Source organism: Megascapheus bottae, chromosome 26 (genome assembly GCF_031878675.1).
Source record: "Megascapheus bottae isolate mThoBot1 chromosome 26, mThoBot2.hap1, whole genome shotgun sequence".
NCBI classification, from domain to species: Eukaryota; Metazoa; Chordata; class Mammalia; order Rodentia; family Geomyidae; genus Megascapheus; species Megascapheus bottae.
In genome coordinates, this window is record NC_143534.1 from 10,700,380 (window position 1) to 10,720,661 (window position 20,282).

Below are 20,282 nucleotides of genomic sequence, written 5' to 3' on the forward strand. Positions count from 1 at the left end.
GTTAAGCTTTCAAACATTTTCCTCTGAAGTTTTACAAACATTTCTTGGCTCAGGGCTGCAGAAGTTGCTGGGATCCTGCTGACAGCATTTCGGATCTTAGGGGTCAGCGTATATGTTACCAATTATAATTAGTGACTGCATTGTCTCCTACCCTGTCTACGGAATGAACCACAGGAAACGGGGCAGTACAGCACCCTTCCATTCTGCCTTTTGATGTTTGATACTAGAAAGATGTCTCTGGCTATGTACCTGTGTAGGGAGATGATGAATAGGGGGCGGAGAAGAGGGAGAGGGAGCAGCAGAGAGAAGAGCTTTCCTAAATGATTTTTGGTGACCTGAATGTCAGGGCAGTGCAGCAGGAGCTGTCTTGACAGCCCCACCTTTGCTGACTCAAGCCACTAGACCACACTTGTCTCTGGTGTTGATAAACATCACTTGGGAGGCCTAAGCTTTGCTGAAGCACTTCAGAGACAGGAATGGTTGGCATGATCCCATACAGTAGAGTGTGAAGCCAAGCCACCATGCCAGCCCACACGGCTGTCCAGAAATATTTAAAGGTTTTTCCGCCCCCATCTCAGGCATATCTGCCATCACTCATTCAGAAGCCACACAGCCTACTAGAGGTCACTGACCATGGGTTCCTTCTACAGTGAAGAAGGAAGTTCCAGAAACAAAAGGTGTTATAATGTAATTTCTGCAAGGAATTAATGTCATCTGTAATGTAATTTGGGGCCTTTTAGAGAATTTGAACTTGAAGAAAGCATTGGCCAGGGTACAGTAAGTTAGACTCATGAGGGACAGAACCTAGCTCCTAAAGCAATTTCAAAAGCATTGTGTCATTTGTCTAGCTACTAATATAGGTCAGACATCTCCTTTCCTGTTTTTCTAATCGAGAAAAACAAACGTGTATGTATAAAAGACTTGTTCAAAGCCAGGTGCTGGTGGCTCACACCTGAAATCCTAGCTACTCAGGAGGCTGAGACCCGAGGATCATGATGGAAAAGCCAGCTTGGGCAGGAAAGTCTGTGAGATTCTTATCTCTGGTTAAGTACCAAAAAAAGTTAGAAGTATTAGAGTACTAGTCCTGAGCAAAGAAGCTCAGGATAGCACTCAGGCCCTGAATTCAAGCCCCAGGATGCACACACACACGCGTGCACACACACACACATCTGTCAAAGGTTATGGAGCTGGATGAAAAACATAGCTGTCTAATGTTCAATAGGGAAACTTGGTTCTCAACTGTCTTTGGAGTTAAGGAACTGGTTCCTAGGAGAAATGCAAGAGTTCTAGAATGTTCTTGACCATGCAAGGATTTCTGGGGGAAGATGCTATTTTCCCTGGGAATGTAGGACTTTTCTTCTGTCTCCCAGAATACTGGGAGACAGGTACAAATGCTGTAGGCATTTGATTTTATTTCTTGTTTGTTAATACGCAATTTGTGACCGTTTCATCCTGAGATTCACTTGCTCTACTAGCAGCTGACCTTGAAGCCTGAGGGACAACACTGCCCCATGTATGGGGCAGGGCCATATCTAAGAGCAGGGCTCAAGGAACCTGAGAACCGACTGTGTGAGCCAGGGCACGCCACAGAAAACTAGCACAGATACAAGGCCCTCCAACAGACAAAAGGGCACACTTTCCTTTAGTGGAAATGTGATATCTTTCTCCTTCCCAGATTCTGCTATCAATATATGAGGTGTGTGTGTGTATTCAAGAAATTTTGGCAGTGGGGCTCAAGACATTTTCCCAGCCCTCCACTCTTTGCCACCCATTGCCAAACCACATAAGGGGTGAATCAATTTTCAAAGGCGGCCACCTCCAACTCTCAGCCCAGGAGAGCAGAGGGCTGGCCCCCACCCACTGTCTCAGCATTCAGCATGAGCAAACTCTTTGGCTCTGTTGCTTTCCATCTAATTGAGCTTCACATTTCTGTGTAAACCACCATCAACCACCAGGGAGTTACAGATATCCCCTGTAATTCCTACCACTAACTTACTTCCCCCTGGACAGTCACCCCAGAAAGTGATCCGCTCCCCCAAAAAAAGCAATCGAGAAGAAGATTTACAACAGGAAATAGTATTTGACAAAGGAACTAGGGATTGCCACTGAGACTGAAGAGAGAGGACGGTCATTCCTTTCTTCCTCTCCTCTTCTCTTGCTTTTTTCTTGTTACCTCTACCCTGACTTGACCCTAACTCACTCCTCCAAGAGAAGAAAAAGCCCATCATAAAGGAAAATGAGAAAGAGCCCAGGAGGGCACTAATCTAATGGCCTCCTCTAGTAATGTATAGGGTTCTCAGCCAGCTACTGAGGGGAAAGGAAACCCCCGTGGGTAGAGGAGGGGATGGGGACCCACTCAGCAGGGGACTGAGTGTCCTGGGACAAATGCAGAGCCCTTCACCTGAGTGGGAGTGGCTATACCTACAGGGGGCTAGAAGGGGAAGCAGGGTGGCCAGGTGGAGAAAGAGGGGGCAGAGTGTTGACAGAAGCCCCGTGTGAACCAGGGACACGTCATTCTCCCACCCACCCACAAACACAGCCCTGTGTCTAGGCTGGGAGCGGTGGGTTAATCTTCCTGGACAGATGGCTCTTTCCCAATGCCGGAGGCTCTGGCTCCACTGGAAGGAAACAGTGTTGTTACGTGTGTGTGTGTGTGTGCTCTTGCTTTTACAATTTTGCATTTTTAGAAATGAACTTGGCAGTTGGAAAAGCCTGGAGGGCTTTCTCAGCAATTAACCTAAACAGTTAAGTGGTGTCTGTGAGTTGAAAATAGTTACCTTTTGAGAGGAAAAAAATTTCTTTTAGTTCAAAACCAAAACAATATCCCAATAAACACTAAGAAGCCCTCCGAGGCCTGTCTGCTCCTCAGAGAAGCCTTCTGACTTCCCAAAGCATGCTGGGAATTCTTCCCCTGGGCTCTGCCTGCCTGGGGCAGAGGGCTGTGCCAGGATGGGAGTCTCTGACCAGGTAGTAATGCATTTGCCCTCTCTTAAAGAGGAATCGGTCTTTTCCCTCCCACCTCAGCTCCAAGAGGCAAGTGCCTACCTGTACAAGACTCAGGCCAAGGACATGGCGCCTCCCTCCCCACCTATCCAGTTCCCGCCCCTAAACTCCTGCCTGGAGGCACTCCCAAATCTATGCACTTACCTTACTCTGCTTTCTGTCCAGATAGAACTGGTGCTGGCTAATTGCCATTGCCCAAATGGACTTGATCAGCGCCGGGCATGCATACCATGTGTGTACTGCAATGCCACTGTGTCCGAAGGTCCTCCTTGTCACCGAAGCCCTGGGAAAATGAGAGTCACTAGTTTCTATCTTGATCTGAGTGGGAAAAGTTGCTCATCCAGTAGCTTTTACATGAGAGCCAGGGGGTCCTAAAACCCCGGGAGGTATAAAGCAGACAGAGGAACTCATACATAAACACAGATGTGCACCTGTGTGTGTGTGCAAGTGCACACACACACATGCACACGCACACACGCACACAGATTCAGGCACACAGGCTGTGTAGAGAAACTGACTTCCCAGGGTTCAGAATCTGTAAGCTTCTTCCTGGTCTGAGATAAGATGGATGACTATAGGCCAGAGGACTTTCTGGGTTCAGCTCCTCCTTTGGGCCAAGGCAAATCTCTGAGAAGTGAACAGCTCTTTACCAATCAGGTAAAGCCTGCCTCTAGTGAAGATGAATGGAATTCTTTGCTGGGGGCCACAGGTCACAGCATCTGAAGATAACTGGAGTTCCTACATCACTCTAACTCAAAACTGCACTTCAAGTATAAGCAGGGAATGAGGAGGGTCCAAGAGTCAAGAGATGGAGAGGAAGGAGGAAGGAGGAAGAGAGAAGAAGAAGCCGATCAGTTCCCCTGGCCACTGTGTAGATATTTATACGTTTAAAAAGAGTGCTCAGGTATGGAGTAGAGAAGTACAATTGAGAATTTTAAAAGGAAAACAAAGCCTGGATCTCAACAAAATTCACATGTTAATGGAGTTTTGGAGAAAAGGAACTCTGTGGTCATATACACAGGGAAGTATATTTTAGATGATTGGGAGATAAAAATCTGAGAACAAATGAAACCTGAGAATGTGTGCTGACATGTGTGTCCTTGTATGCATATGTGCATCTACGTGTGTGTGTGTGTGTGTGTGTGTGTGAGAGAGAGAGAGAGAGAGAGAGAGAGAGAAAGAGAGAGACACAGAGAGAGAGAGAGACAGAGACAGACAGACAGACAGACAGACAGACAGACAGACAGGATACAGATGATTCCAAGACAGGTGAGATTGGGGTATTGGATCTGTCTGTCAAGAGAAAGGTACATGTGGGGTGTCAGTGGCTCACACTGGTTATCCTAGTTATTCATGAGGCTGAGATTTGAGGATCTCAGTTCAAAGTCATCTCAGTTAGACAAATATAAGAGGGTCTTTCTCCAATTAACCAGCAAAAAACCTGAAAGTGGGAATGTGGCTCAAGTGGCTGAGTGCTAAGCTTAAGCAGAAAAGCTAAGAGACAGCGCTCAAGTCTTGAATTCAAGTCCCAGTACCCAAACAAGAAGAGGAAGAAAACAAGATGTATGGTTTCAAGAGGAAGATACGTAATAAACTATGAAGATTTAGCGCAGTTTTTTTCCCCTTGTCTAAAAAAACTTAAAGCACTTCTGGCTTCTTCATATCCACTTCTAAGAAGAAATCCAAATCTAATGATTAGAAACTGGATACAAAGCAGGGTTTTCCTCCCCCGAGCTCAAACAAAAGTTAAGGAAAAGAGTGTACAGTGGGAAAGAGTGGAAAGGAAGGGGTGAGCCAGGAGGACTCTGTCTTGCCCACCAGGTCTTTGCAGTTTTGAAAAATTGTGACCTCAGAGATAGTTTGGTTTCTAGGACAATTGCTAGAGTTGGGAATATATATAATATATATATATTATATATATATACACACACATATATTTCCAGAAAAGCTGAAGTAGATGTAGAAAAGGGAATTGTAAAGTGGAGGGAGGGAGGATAGGGTAAACTCTGGATGCTTCTGGCTTTCTGGTAATACAAGAGAGAAAAAGTGAAGTGGCTCTTCAGGTCTGGGGAGGTAGTTCCAGGGAAATATCTAAATCACATACTCCCAGACTCTTCTCTTGCTCTATTAGTGATTTATCTCCTCTACTTATCTCCATTTTCAGGCTCTCCTTACTCCACTGGCTTTCCTATTGTTTCTACATCTTGGAAATGAAATAGGGTTTTCCCAGCTTAGAGAATGGCAGAAACTGAGATGGGTTAGAAGCATTAGGCTGTATAGAAAGACCAAGTACAAGGACCTGGTCCATTCAGAAGCACCCTGAGCCCTGTGTGATGTTTCTGTCACTTCTGGTTCCCACTAATGACATCATAACATGATTCTACCTGGTACTTCCCAACCATGAGCTCCCTTCCTGGCTTGGAGAATCTGACCTTGAGACCCATGGCAAGGTCAACACCAAGGCCAAGTCAATTAGATGAACCTCCCCATTCCAAATAAACAAGGCAGCAAGCAACAAGGAGACCAAGGCCATATTAAAGACTCCACTGGACCATGAGAGGAGACTTACTGAGTGGAAAGAACAAGAGGGTGACTCTGCCATGGAACTGACTGACTTGAAGCAATTCCCTTCCCGTGAACACCCACAATGAGTCTTTTCCTTCCAGCTGAAGCCAGCGTGGGCCTCACCTGCTTTTCCTGTTCATCCCCGAGAAAAAGAAACATGGCAGATTGAGGACTACTTTCCTCAGAGGAGCTGGCCATGCTCTAAGCTCAGCCTGCACGTGTGGGCCCTCTCCTCTTGTCGGCTTTATGACTTTAGAGGAGGGTGTACACTGTTGCTTGGTGTCCTTGGCTGCCTTCGAGCCCACATCCTGGCTTTACTCCTAGTTACCCTTTGGGGTTCAGCTCAGATCTCCTCAGGAAGCCCTCTGGAGCAGCTGTTCTTCCTTTGGCATCCTGTACCACCTAGCACTTCAGGTCTAGGCTATCTGGCTCTCTGCCTTGCGTTATCGTGGAGTAGTAAAGTTCATGAGTTAAGGCTGACTTCTGGGTTCAAATCTTGCCTGTACTGTATACAACCTAGAGTAGGTTATTGTGCCTTCTGTGCCTCAGTTTCCCACCTGTACAGCAAGAATAACAGTAGGGCGCACTGAAGGAATGCATACACCATGGTTAGACTGATCTACAGAGAGTTCCTTGACTCCCCCCCAAAGTGTTAGTTCCTTCATCTATGTGTCTCCCTAACTCTGCTGAAAGTTCTTTAAGGAGGAGAACCCTGCCTTAAGTGTTTCTCCTGTACTCTACCACAACAAGCCCAGTGTCAAAACAGAAGCTTCCACGAACATATGGGATAGATTTCTTTTGTTTTAATAAGTGAAAAGCCCCATTAAGTGTTTGAGGTTGGATTCTTTTCTCTATTGGATCTTGGGGAAAAGGAAGAGAATTTATACTTCATTGCTGATAGGGATGATAATGTAGAGAATGCCTGAGCACAGACACACATACACAACCACAGACATAGGCAGGCATAGATAGGTAGGCAGGCAGGCAGGCAAGCAGGCACGCAGGCACGCACGCACACACACACACACACAGTCTTAAAGGATTTGTCCAAGGTGCTTCTGAACAGAATTCCTAGCAGAGGACAAGCATCTATGTATTTCCTTATACTTAGTCTCTAGATAATTGTGTGTGTGTGTGTGTGTGTGTGTAAGTGTGTGTTTATATTAATTTTCTCTGGCAAGCAACCCCTTCTGCATTTGACCCACTCTGTGGAATTAATGCCACTCTTAGATTTTTCCTCTCTTCACATGCTGAAGAATATACTATGATAGAGTTCACCTGGAAAAACAGTCCAGAGTTTCTTGTTGGCTGAGATATTTTTGACATTGTCCTCTCCCTCTGGGGCTGTGCAGATGGGCTGGAGTGCATTTGTTCGGCAGGACCCTGAGAACCACTAGCTAGCCTTCTGCCCAAAGCCCACTGCAGACACAGGTATGCTGTGGAATGTTCTCCAGTTGCTAGTCCTCCAGGTAAGCTGTTGCCTACTAGAGCGGCTATTCTGTGCAGATGACTGGGCGAGGTAAACTGTACACCATCCCCACGAGCTATCACCAGCTGCAGGGACCCGGGTAGCCGGCCCATGCCTCAGATATGTCATAGGTGCAATGAGTCTTCCAGCCCCCAGTACTCTCTGGGAGGCATGGCAGCTTGTCTCATGGAATCAGAGCCACGAGCATGGTGGCATTAGTGCCAGCTCTTCCTCCCAGTCTGCAACTGGGTATCTCCCATGCATAAAGGTCTAGCTTGGATTTTCTGAAGCGGCAGAAGTTTGGACTGTCTCCCCAGGCTACTCTGCCAATGTGCTTTTCCCTTCTGAGAAGGAAGGGCTTCCTTTTCAGGTGTCAGCCTGGTTTTAAGTAATTCTGTGGCTGTTTGGGGCCTGCCAGCAAACAAAGAGGAAAAGCAGAGGGCAAATGTTACCCGGACCCCTTCCATACCCCAAGTCTGCATTCCAAACTTATTGTCTGGCATCTGACTTGAGAGATGGATTTTTCACCCTGTGTTCTCTGGAGGGAAAAACAATTGTGCATCTGTACACGTAGTCACCACGGTGGGTCACATCCTAACAGTACAGCTGCCTGGCGAAAACAATGGCTTTAGTGACCAATTCCTTTCAGTGTCAACTGTCCTGCTTGAAATACTGTCCTGCCCTCCTCAGGTCCGATGAGTGAGCTCTTTTGGCCTGTTTGGGACAGCTTCCCAGAGGGACTTATACTTAGCTGCTGCCGGGTGTAACGCAGTGTTTGTTCCAAAGGGCTACCGAGATTCTCTCTAGTGCCCAGGCATGCCAGGCAGACACATGCAGAGAGCAAGGAGATGAAGCCAGAGTTTAGACACACGTGGACATATACACACATGCTCACTCACACTCCCCAAGGCATTTACAACAGAAAGCTTTATATTCCCCTATCCTCTCCCTCTCCTCCCTGACCACACAAACTTCATCATCATTTCCACAGCACGCTCTACTTGCTCTGGAGAAAAAGGACTTTTCAAGCTTACCTGCGGGGATCATGGACTTCCACGGAAAACTTCTTTTCCCTGAAATACAGGTTTTCCAACTGTCTCCACTGGAATATCTGGACAGAGAACAACGGAGTTTAAAGTCACCAGGGCTTCACTTTTTCCTCATCACGGTGGGGACATGGAGTTGTTTGTGCCTCCTCGGCCAGCCGGGATCTCAGCACACGCACAGGTACACACTCACATGCACACGCACACGCAGAGCAACTCCGGCTCAAAATCCCAGGCGTGGAGTTCCCTGCAGATTTCTTAAGGGAAACAAGTTGTCCTCCCCGGGCTGCTGCGCCTTTGTGGCGTGGTCTAAGACAGTTCCCAGCTCTGCAGACTTTTCCCTCCAAGGCGGGAGGGGAGGGGGAGGGGGGAGGACCGGGAGGAGGAGGAAGACAGGGAGGAGAGCGCCCACCCTCACCAGGCGTGGGGGGGGCCCTCTGCGCCCCGGGCCTCGCGGAGGGAGGGAGGAGGGAGGGTGGTAAGGAGGGAGGGAGGGCTTCGCTGCGCTTCCTCCCCTCCAGTGCTGAAATGGGCAGGCGGTCAGATTCCCAGCCTCCCGTCCTGGTCGGGGACTCCACTTCCTGCTGCTAATGTGCAAGAGCCGGGGACGCAATCCCAGGCGCAGGGCGGAGGCTGCCGGGGGCGGTGGCGGGGGCGGCGGCGGCGGGGGGGGGGGGGCCCTGGCAGCTCCGTCCACCCCACTCCACGGTGGTCCGCGCGCCCGCCTCGCATGGCCTTTCTTTGTGCAGCACAAAGGGAAGAGTGGTGCGGTCGGAGCCCAGGCCCGCGCCCAGGCCCGCGCCCAGGCCAGAGCGGGGCGCGCACGGCAGGCGCAGGGCTGGGAAGCCATGGGAAGCTGGAGATGCCCGGGGCGGGGGGGGGGGGGGGCAGAGGGGGCTCCCCGGGGCTCCGCGGCCCAGGCGGGGTGAAAGTGAAAGCTGCCCAGCCCGCCGGGGGCGGGGGTGGACCGTCCGGGGAGGACTCGGCTGACCCTCCCCTGGGGGACCCCTTTCTGGAACCCCTGAGAACAGGGGCTTCCGAGGATCTCATTCCAGAGTCCTGACATGCGAATGGGTCTCTGCCCCTCTCCAGCCCTGTCTGCCCATGCTTCCTCCACCATACAGAGGGGAAGATCGCTTCTCAGGGTCTCCCCAACTCAGCCCGCCTCCCCTCCCCTCCCTGCCTTCCTCTCCCCCCCACCCCCCCCTCTGTCCGTCCCCCCTCTCCACTCTCATACTGGGGACTGAACTAGAGCCATGCCCCCTGCCCTATTTCACTTCAATTCCTTTTTAAAATAGGGCCTCAGACCTTGATCCTCTCACCTCCACCTCTGGAGTAGCTGGGATGACATAGCCGACCACCACACCTGGCTTAGTGGGTGAGCTGAGGTCTTGATAACCTGAACTCTGACCCTCCTGACCAATTACTCTTTTAAGAAACTGGGATTGCAGGGATGAGCCACAGGGCCCAGCTTCTACCAGTCTCACATGTCCAGGCCCAGAATACTGGGCAGTCAATACTTAGCCAGCGGATTTGCCATCTATGTAAAACCAGGATGGGGAGAACAAAAACACCACCCCCCCCAAAAAAAAAAAAAAACTGGTTTCTAGAGTGGCTACATTCTCTTTAGGCTTCCCTGCTGCAAGTTAAAATTATTTTTCTTGCACAAGTATTAGGGAAGTAGGGGCACTTATTGTCTCTTCCAGTAGAGCAACTGCCTTTACTCGTGATCTTGAGTGGAGTTCACTCCAAAGTAGGAAGAAATGTCCCTAAGTTGTTTTTTTCTTTCTTTCTTTCTTTCTTTTTTTTTTTTTTTTTTTGCCAGTCCTGGGCTCGAGCTCAGGGCCTGAGCACTGTCCTTGGACTTTCTCAAGGCTAGAGCTCTACCACTTGAGCCTCAGCACCACTTCTGGCTTTTTTCTATGTATGTGGTACCAAGGAATTGAACCTGGGTCTTCATGCATACTAGGCAAACACTCTACCACTAGGCCAAACTCCCGGCCCTTTTGTTTTTATTTTTATGTTTTGTCAGTCCTAAGGACTTGAACTCATGGCCTGAGCACTGTCTCTGAGCTTTCGTGCCCAAGACTAACTAGTGTTCTTCCATTTGAGCCACAGTTCCTCTTTCAGCTTTTTTGGTAGTTAATTGGATATAAAGAGTCTGATGGACCTTCCTGCCCAGACTGGCTTTGAACCTCCATCCTCAGATCTCAGCCTCATGTATAACTGGATTACAGATGTGAGCCACCAGCTCAAAGTCGGTTCCAAGCAGGGAGGAGAGCTGAGAAACAATGACCCAGAGCTCTGCACTGGCCCAGACAGCTTCCTGTCCATGTTCCCTCACAGAGTTTCACTCGTCCAATACATGGCCCTGTGTTCTTGGCTCCCCTGACAGATGCTCATCTAAGCACCCATCTTTACATGGAAGTGCCCCAACTTCCTCTCTGATCCTGCTTGCCAGGTATTTGACCTCAGCCACATCAACCGCAGCCCCAAGAGGCTCCATGATGTCAACTCATGTCCTACAGGTCATGTGTGGACCAGTGTGGCCAGGCACTGGAGTTTGGATGCCTGACCATCTTTGCTTGAATCGGGGCTTGCTGCCTTCTAAGTTGGTGGCTCTTGGGCCAAGGGCAACAGTGGTCCCAATAGTCTCAGGGTTCCCGTCCATGTAAGGAAAATTATGGCCCTGCTAAGAAGGGTCCCAGCAGCAGCAGACCCTTACCTCCCACTGGCGTTAATGCTCACCACATCCAGACAATACTGTCATTCCTGATAGCTTTTATTTCTTCCTAGAAAATAATAACTCCAGAATAACCAAAGCAATTGTCCTTAAATTTCCTCAGTCTCAAGGTTTTTTCTTCTTTGTGCCAGCACTAGGGCTTTACTCAGGGCCAGGTCTCTTTTGATCAAGGACGACACTCTATCCTTTGAGCCATACTTTCACTTCTGGCTTTTGTAGTGATTAACTACAAATAAGAATTTCATGGGTTTTCCTACTCAGGCTGGCTTTGAACTGCAATCCTCAGATTTCAGCCTCCTGAATAGCTTAGGATTACAGGCCTGATTCACTGGCAGTCAGCTTTAATTCAGTCTTGACTGAGCTTGAAAATTAGATGCAATAGGTGCTTGGAAATCTCTAGGTGAATATGAAGATTTATTTTTGCCCCCCCACGTTATCTCCTCTTTAGATTTGAAGAAAGGGGTGTTTAGATTTGAAAAAAGGGGTGTCAATGGTGGCTGGCTGTTGTTCCCTGTTGTATGCACTTCTACCAAGCAAAGTACAGTTGGATAGGGCAGCCTTCACCAATGAGGCCCATGTGGGTTTGTGGCATATTCTGTGGCCGCCATCTTGAAACTCTAAATCTGTTGCATTTGAACTTTGCACTGGCTGGGCAGCACGGTAGGTGGGGATTTTACAGGTCCACTCTTGCCTAGATGAGCAGACACTCAGGGAGGCTAGCCTCTCCTGCCACACCTGGCACCTGGCGTAGGTGTGCATGAGGGAAAAAAAAAATCCCATGTGTGCATTTTGCTTGCAGTCCCCTCCCTGCCTGATAAAGAGCCCCAGAGCCAAATGCTCAGAGGGTTGGTTCCCTGACAACCGCTCCTTCCCCAGCTCCTTGCAAATAAAACACAAACCCAAGCCTTGGCTCTAAGTGGTCCCTGATGTTGAGCTGCGTGGAAATTGGCCTGTCTGCCAAAGGGCCCATCTGGTCTGGTCTTGCTGAGCTGCAGCCACGGGGGCTTCCTAGGGAGGGGGTCTGCCTCTGGTGTCTGCCTCTGGCTGCTGCTCTGCTCAGTGAGCTCGGCCTTCTGCTTCCCAGGCATGTCCCTAACATCATGTACTGCCTGCAGAAAGCTTTCTAACAGGGTGCAGAACAACCAATTTCCTTGATGTTTGCTTTAAGCATAATGAATGAATTATTTATTTTTCAAGTGAAATAGGCAAATGAGTATGTGGCTTTTCATGATTGGATTGCTGCCTGGGGACAGAGCAGGGTCCTGGGGACTGAGGAGGACATCTCCATGTGTGTCCTCACTTAGGGGAGAGGGTGGTGTGTAGAAGAACAGAAGTGTGAGGGCTGGAGCCACTGCTGCTGTCTGAGAGGGCCAGGTGTCACCTGCTCTAAAGGTCTGTGCCCTTTATGGGGACCTGGGACATTTCTGTTCTTTCAGCCTTATGCCCCACAGCTGAGAGCCCCCCTTCCTCCAGCTGCTCAGCATTCTACTATGAGGTAGGCAGACCAAATATAATAAGAAGCAATCCAAAGACTCTCTCTCTCCCTCTCCCTCTCGCCCTCCCTTTCTCCCTCCCTGTCTCTCTCTCTTTGGTGGCAGTACTGGGACTTGGACTCAGGTGCCTGGGTATGTCCCTTAATTTTTCATTCAAGTCTAGTGCTCTACCCTTTGAGGAACAGCAGTTCCACTTTTGGGTTTTTGGTGATTAACTGGAAATAAGAGTCTCAAGGACTTGGCTGCTCTAGCTAGCTTCGAACACAATCCTCAAGTTTCAGCCTCCTGAGTGGCTAGGATTACAAGCATGAGCCACTAGTGCCCAGCTCATCTCTCATATAATTGGGTACGATGGGCTTTGACTGGGCTGACTTTGAGACAGAGCCTCCCCATCCAAGTCACTCCACAGAAGAGGTCTGGTTTTGGCTACAGGACCACCGCTATGGTGACTCTGCCACCATACAAGGATGTCATTGGTATTTGTGACTCTATAAAGAGACACACCAGACTGACCAGATTCCCTTAGGATCTTGTGTAACTCCTGTGGCCAATTAGCTAATTAAAAGCGTAACCATGCAGTTCTATCAACAAGCAAAGACTAATAATTAATATGTATTAAATCAAGGCCTGTCTAATGTACTTCATCTAGACATCCTTTTATAAAGCTCTGGATACATCATTTCTGTGATCATTTAACTTCCTCTAAGAAGAGGGAAGGAGATATTTTCTCAAGGAAGAAAATGATGCCAAGAGTCAGGAGGGGAAAACTGCTCAGGGCCACACATTCTAGTGAAAGAGCCAGACGTAGAAGAAAAGGGCACCTGGCCCCATTACTCCAGCCTCTAACTATGATGCTTTCCCCACGACTCCGCCAATTAGTGAGAACAGCTCTTGCTCACTAATGGGTGGTTAACTTTACAAGTGGAGCTATTTTTCCCAAATGAGAAACAATGTGACTGGGAAAAGGAAGCCAAAAGCCAACATCTTGTAAGTCCTTCACTATGACTGCTTTCTTTGCAGTCTGTCAACATGAGTGTTGGAGATCTAGCTTCTCCTCCCATGCTTGTTTCGGTATTCAGTAGCTTTCAGCCAAGGACTGAAAAAAATGAGAGTTAGGATGAAGAATAATAGCCTGAAGAGTTTGAGGCTCACAGAAAATAAAAACTTCAGGTTGGACCCTGGTGGCTCAGGCCTGTAATCCTAGCTACTCAGGAGGCTGAGATGGGAGGATCAAGGTTCAAAGCCAGCCTGGCAGGAAAGTCCATGGGCTTCTTATCTCTAATGAACCTCCAGAAAGCCAGAAGTGGAGTCATGGCGCAAGGGGGTATACTGTGTCAGCCTTGAATGAAAAAGCTAAGGGACAGCACCCAGCAAACCCTAGTACCGGCAAGAAAACAAAACCAACAAAAACTTGGAGAAACTCTTAGGAAGTGGCGTCACTGACATGGTGTCTGTCACCATCACAGGAACCCTGGGGAGGACCCTAGATCAGAGTTCTTGACTTCTGACCTAGCCTTGATGTGACAATCTACCTGGCCTTTCAGGCTCCCAAGTTGAGGTCCATTGTCCTCAAGGATAAAACAGAAGAGAAGAAATATTTACCAAGGGACAGCACAGGTCCTGGAGCAGAGTGAGATAGAGGATAACTACAGATGCTACCAGCTTTAATGGCTGGTTGCTACCAGCTGGTGGGTTGGTTGGATCTCCATATCCAGTGTGTGGCTGAGGACTGGAGTAGAGGAAAGGGCCTCACCCCCACTCCCTGGATTTTCTCTGCTGCCCCTGTTGATTGAGCTCTGGAATTGCACATGCATTCGTGGGGGCGGGGTGGGGTGAGGAGGAAGCACTCAGGATGATGTGGAAATCAAGGCTTGAAAGGAAGCTTGGTTTAGTGGCTCTGATTCTAGACCGACTTCAAGGAGCCTTATGTGTCTCCTGTCCCCAAGGCTGAGTCACCATGTCTGTTAATGACCTTCTGATGAGTAACTTCCTGCTTTGTCCAGAGGGGCCATTCTGTGGAATCCCAGCAGCCCTCCGGCCTACCTCCTCCCTTCAGAGATAAAGCAGCCCCAGTGGACAGAGATTCGAGAAGGGGCAGAGGCGAAGTTAGTGACTGATATTGGTCCTCACGCCTTGTGATTGGGCTTTTTCTCACACACTGCGATGCTCTGACAACTGAAACAATATTTCAAGCTCTGACTTACTAAAAGTTTATTTCTGCAAGTGACCAGGCTTTGGCAGTCTGAGCAAGGCTGGGCCTTTTCCAAACACCAGGAAGGAATTCTCTAATGAGAAGAACTAAGACTTGCAGACAGGAATAATCTCCAAGCTCAGAACATACAAACTAAAACAAAACAAAAATCCACTTCTGTATTTCACTTCTGCTCTTTCCCCTTTCTTGAAGCAGACTGCCTGCTCAGGAATCACCAGGTTTATTTGTATATTTAGCAAATGAAAATCAGTTTCTATCCATCTGTAGGACAAAAGGAGGAAGTGGCTGAGCACGAACCAGCTGTTGTTTAAAATAGGAGGTGCCACAGAAGACAGCATGCTGTGCTATGTTGGCAGGGGATTTTTTTTTTTTTGTGCCAGTACTGGGGCATGAACTCAGGGCCTTACACTCTTGGTTGGCTTTTTCACCCAATGTTGGTACTCTACCACTTGAGCACACTTCCATCTCCAATTCTTTGGAAATATGAGTCTTACAGAGTTTTCTGCATGGGCTGGCTTCAAACTCCCTTCTCTTGAATAGTTAACAGCATGGGTATGAGCTACCAGTGACCAACTTCTGGATGGTTTTGCTATAGTGTCTCTGGATATTTTAAAACCTTGCAAGTACAATTTACCCAAGTATTTACATTTTTAGCTAGAATTTGCTATGTTTTCTTGTTTCTTCCTAGTCTTATCCATCTAATTCACCCACAGGCTGCTATCTGACCAGAATCTGCTGACTACTTTGCCTTGATGACTTCAGACAACAGAGCATCCACACTGAAAGCCTGAATCCTGTTGTAGCCCAGATGAGTGTTAATCAGAGCACAGTGGGCTCTGGTCATCCCAAGAGATGAGCTGAGAATATGCCCTGCCTCACCCCCACTGCAGAAAGGTTCCCAGCATCCTTTACTGCCAAGACCACCACAGAGCCAGCAAACCAGACAATGCCTAATCTTTCTCTGCAGCCAGCCCTAATGCAATTCAAGATGCTCCACATCCCCTCAGTTGCCTTCCTCTCTGTCAGACAACAGGAGCTCCCAGTTGATTTGGTTAATCCAATGACAGATACCCAGAGCACCAGCCTTGACCCTTTAATGGATGCCCCCCTCCTTTTATTTAACCCATCAAAAACCTTTTAGCTCTCTTTGGCTTAAGATCATTAGGAAGTGAAAAGAAAGAGCTTAATGAGTCTTTACAATGAGTCTATAGGGAAACAGGCCATTTTATTTTTTCCCTATTGTACTTGATTTCTTTATATCCTTGCCCCAGAGGTCTGTCTTTCTGTTATTTTCTCCTGGCTTCTCTTGCAGAATGACTTTAGCATACAAGCTTTGACATATGTAAATATTTTAAAGGTGTGCTGCGAAGAGGTGCTGTAATTTCTATCCCTTCAGAGTATGCACCCCCAGTATGAAGCAGGGCTAGAGTACAATGACAGAAGCTGCCCTATGTGGCATATGCTGATCTAGTTTCAGCTTTCCTTCCTTCCTCCTCCTCCTCCTCCTCCTTCTTCTTCTTCTTCTTCTTCTTCTTCTTCTTCTTCTTCCTCTCTCCCTCTTCTCTCTCTCTCTCTCTCTCTCTCTCTCTCTCTCTCTCTCTCTCTCTCTCTCTCTCTCTTCTCTTCTCTTCTCTTCTCTTCTCTTCTCTTCTCTTCTCTTTTTTATGTTCGTGCCAGTCCTGAGGCTTGAACTCAGGGCCTGGGTACTATTCCACTTGGGGCACACCTTCATTTTATTTTGTGGGTGGTTAATTAAAAGTAGGAGTCTCTTGGACTTTCTTGCCTGGGCTGGCTTCAAATCTTGATCCTCATACCTGAGCCTCTTGAGTAACTAGGATTATAGGTGTGAGGCACTAGTGCCCAGCTCAGCTTTCTGCTTGAGGAAAACTGTGCCCAATACACTGTGCCCTCAATGAGATACTCCAAAGTGGGCTACTATTAATGACTCTGAGAAGCACTTGGTACAGCTGGGGAAAGAATTATTACGGGCCACTTCCTATGCCTTAGCAAGGACATCTGGTTTTAGACTGCCATAAAGTAGTTTTAGAAATTATTCTTATGGCTACATATTAATTGTCCAAAGTGATGGGTTGCACTGTGACATTTCTGTATATGCACAGAATATAGTTTGATTGTATTGATGCCCTCCATTGTTCGTTATCGAGCCCCCTTTCATGTACTGTTTTTAAAATGGGATTCATTATGACCTGCAAAAATTTTTTTGCAGAATTTTATTATGATTATTACGATTTTTTTGCATAGTTGGACTGCTTTGGAGGACAGATTCTCAGTGGAAAAGGAGCAGCATTTTTCTATTTTGAGGGGGCAGGCTGCCAGTAATCTTGCACTTGGGAGCTCTGCCCAAAGGTGTGGCATCACAGACATGTCCTGATTCCTTTATGGAGGGTATCTGACACCAGTGAAGACAGATGGATGGCAGAGAACATATTGGTAAGTGGCTTACAGGGAATACAGTAACAAAGGCATGAAGTGCCTATACTCCCAGCCATGGGGGAGATGGAGATAAGAAGGCACTGTATGAGGTCAGCCCAGGCAAAGTTAGTTAGACCCTACTTCAAAAGTAAAATAAAGGGCCAGGAGTGTGGCCTAGTGGTAAAGCGCTCACCTAACATGCATGAAGCCCAGGGTTCAATTCCTTGGTACCACATACACAGAAAAAGCCAGAAGTGGTACTGTGGCCCAAGGGTAGAGAGCTAGCCTTGAGCAAAAGTGCTCAAGGACAGTGACCAGACCCTGAGTTTGAGCCCTTAGACTGGGTGCCAGTGCCTCATACCTATATCCTACTGAGGCGGCTGAGATCTAAGGATCAAGATTTGATGCCAGCCAGGGCAGACAAATCAGTGAGACTTTTACCTTCAATCAATTAGTAAGAAGCTGGAACTGAAGGTATAGCTCAAGTAGTAGAGCACTAGCCTTGAGCCAAATAGACAGTGGTGAGAGTTACAGGCCTTACCATTGGCGTGCATACATATACTTACACACACACACACACACACACACACACACACACACACACAGAGCAAAATAAAAATTGACTGGAGTATGTGGCTCGAGTGACGCTTGAGTTCAAGGCCCTGCTTTCAATTCCCAGTGGAACAAAGCAAAGCAATAATCAAGCAAAAAAAAAAAATCCCAAAGCTATCACACTTCAAAAAGATAAAATGACAATGTTCTACCTTAGCTACATCTGTGCAAAGCAAAATACAAAGACAAGAAGCAAACAGCAAGGCTGTTTGAGATCACAATGTTGCACCTCCACTCAGGACCTCTGGTTCTCCAGAATGCGCCCCACCTTTGTGAGGTCCTGCAAGGCCCTACAGATCCCGGTGGGCCTGGGAGGAAGCATCTGCACACTGCTCAGATTTCAGGGGTGAGTTCTAGCCTCTCCCCTGGACGCTGATCCAGACAGTGATGGGGCGGGGGGGACAGCAGGCCAGGTCTGTAGCTGCTGAACTGTCCCGGTAGTGTGTGTGTGTGTGGTGGGGGTCAGGTTTCTAGGCAGGAAGGAAAGAGCATGGCCTGGGCTTTCTGCTGGGCAGGTTTCACTGTCGCTCTGGTCTAAGGAGCCTTGCTGCTAGACCTGAAGACTCTCCTGCTCTCTCTCCATCCATCCTCTGGCTGGAGCATAAACATCCCAGATAGACGGTGACATTTCCCTTGGTGACACAAGTCTAGCATTCCAGTTTTTCCAGAAAGGCGGGTCCTACTTAAAGCTCTGGTCTCTACATTTTTGCCTCAGGGCAATGCTGATGTGGTAGGTCATCAGGTTGAAATTTTGTGAATCCACAGGAGCGGTAACAGGAAAATAGGACAACTGGGGACTTCTCAGCATAATACCTACAACTGCTTCTTTCTCACAAGGGCCATGCCTGTCCTCTTGAGCTCCCAAGCCTTTCTGAGAGTAGCTCTCCTGGGACGCCATATATGTCCCTTTGCCAAAGCAATGATCAAGGCAGTCTCATACCTGTAAGCCTAGCTTCTCAGAAGGCTGGGGTCTGGGGATCCTGGTTTGAAGCCAACCTGGGCAGAAAAGTCCCTATGAGACTCATTTCCAATTAACCACTCAAAAAAATCTGGAAGTAGAGCTGTGGCTTGCTTAGAGTAATAGCCTTGAGAAAAAAAGAGTTCAGGGATAGCACTCAGGTCCTGAGTTCAAACCCCATGACTGACAAAGAAAAAAAAAAATCCCTGAAAAGAAGATGAATGAACGAAGGGGAGTGGGGGAAGCAAAGCAAAGAAAGAGAAATCTCCCAATGTGCCCTAAGCATTGCACAACTCAGCAGAAACAAGCCACTAACACCTCAAGACCAAGAGTTCCCAGGATTCAGCTCTCAGGGCTTCCCAGCCCAATAGTTCTAGGAAGAAACAGAAGGAATCCAGGTTAACCGGAAGTGTCCAGCAATCTGCAGGACGCTGGCTATGTGTTCTTGACATCTCATTACCATTAGCGTACAGCTGCCTTTTGTGCCAACAGACAATAAGCAAAATCAAAGCAGAGCCCAGACGGGAGCCATATTTCATGCTTTTCATCAAAGCTGTAAGAAGGTACAGAGCCTCCTCCCTCCTCTTTTTCCTTTACAGATGCCTTGTTCTTTTTCATGAGTTATGTGCATTTCAATCTCTGAGGCCAATTCCCTGCCTGCTTGCTGATGTGTTTAACCTCCGTGGTAGTTTATGATGCGATATTAGACCCTTGGCTTGAACCACTTTCATTTGCCGAGTGTCTACCACAAGTCAGACTCTGCGCTAGGCTCCAAGGCCACTAAATAAAGACAACTTGTACGTCCTTATGAGGACAAGGCAAATAAGAAATAAATAAAAAGGAGAAAGTGCAATGAGTTAGAGGATAACCAGGTCTCAGGATAAACGTAAAACAGGTGGGCAGACAAGGTGGTCATTATTAGGAAGGGAGTCAGGGAACACGGTAAGGTAACATTTGAATTAATACCAGAAAGAAACCAAGTAGGAAACTACAACTATGGGATGAACCGCAGCAGGTACAAAGGCCCGGGGTGAGTACGTGGGAATGTACACTGTGAGTGTAGCAAATGTGGAAGGAACCATCCAAGGACAATGGCATATCACTCTGATACGAAAAAGGAAGAAACCACCGATTCATGCTACAATGTAAATGGCCCATGAAAAGCTTATTCTGAGCGAAAGATGCAGACATGAAAGGTTACATACTGTCCTATTTCATTTATATAAAATTCCCCCAAACCACACATAGTAGTACATAACTATAATTCCAGACATTTGGGAGGTAGAGGCAGGAGGATCTTGAATTCAAGATCAGCCTGGATAAAATCATCAAAATGCTATCTCAAAAACTAAAAACAAAAAAAATAAGAGGACTGGGGTGTGTGGTTCAAGTGGTAAGAGCACTTACGTAGCACGCTCAAGGCCTTGGGTCTAATTCTTAGTATCACAAAACAAAACCAGAAAAGGGAAAGTCTAGACTAGGTAAATGCATGCCTAGGACTTTCAGAAAGAAAGAGAAGTGACCAAGAGTCTTTTGTGGACTGTTTGTTGTCTTGACTAACAAGCCATAGACGTCATCCATCACGGGTCTATAATGGACTTTGACTAACACTCAATAAAGTCCTTAAAGGAGTCAGTTACTCAGTACAAAAGAGAAGCCCCTAATTCTCCACGGGGCCCACTTTCCTTTGTAAGAAGCTGGTCCAGCCTTGTGGAGGGAGTCCCTCCTCCAGAGAGCCCATGTAACGTA

The 20,282-nt window shown here is 47.7% G+C and overlaps 1 protein-coding gene across 2 annotated transcripts in view; it reads right to left on the reverse strand.

Annotated features, from left to right (window-relative positions):
- Positions 1-20,282, reverse strand: part of Frmd4a (FERM domain containing 4A) — a 411,101-nt gene that overhangs the window by 35,397 nt on the left and 355,422 nt on the right. For both annotated transcript variants that reach the window (XM_090318923.1, XM_090318924.1), the window contains 2 exons: positions 8,071-8,147; positions 3,148-3,286 (listed from right to left, as the gene is read on the reverse strand). In XM_090318923.1, coding sequence (XP_090175049.1) covers positions 3,148-3,286; positions 8,071-8,147 — 216 coding nt within the window. The remainder of the gene's footprint in view (positions 1-3,147; positions 3,287-8,070; positions 8,148-20,282) is intronic.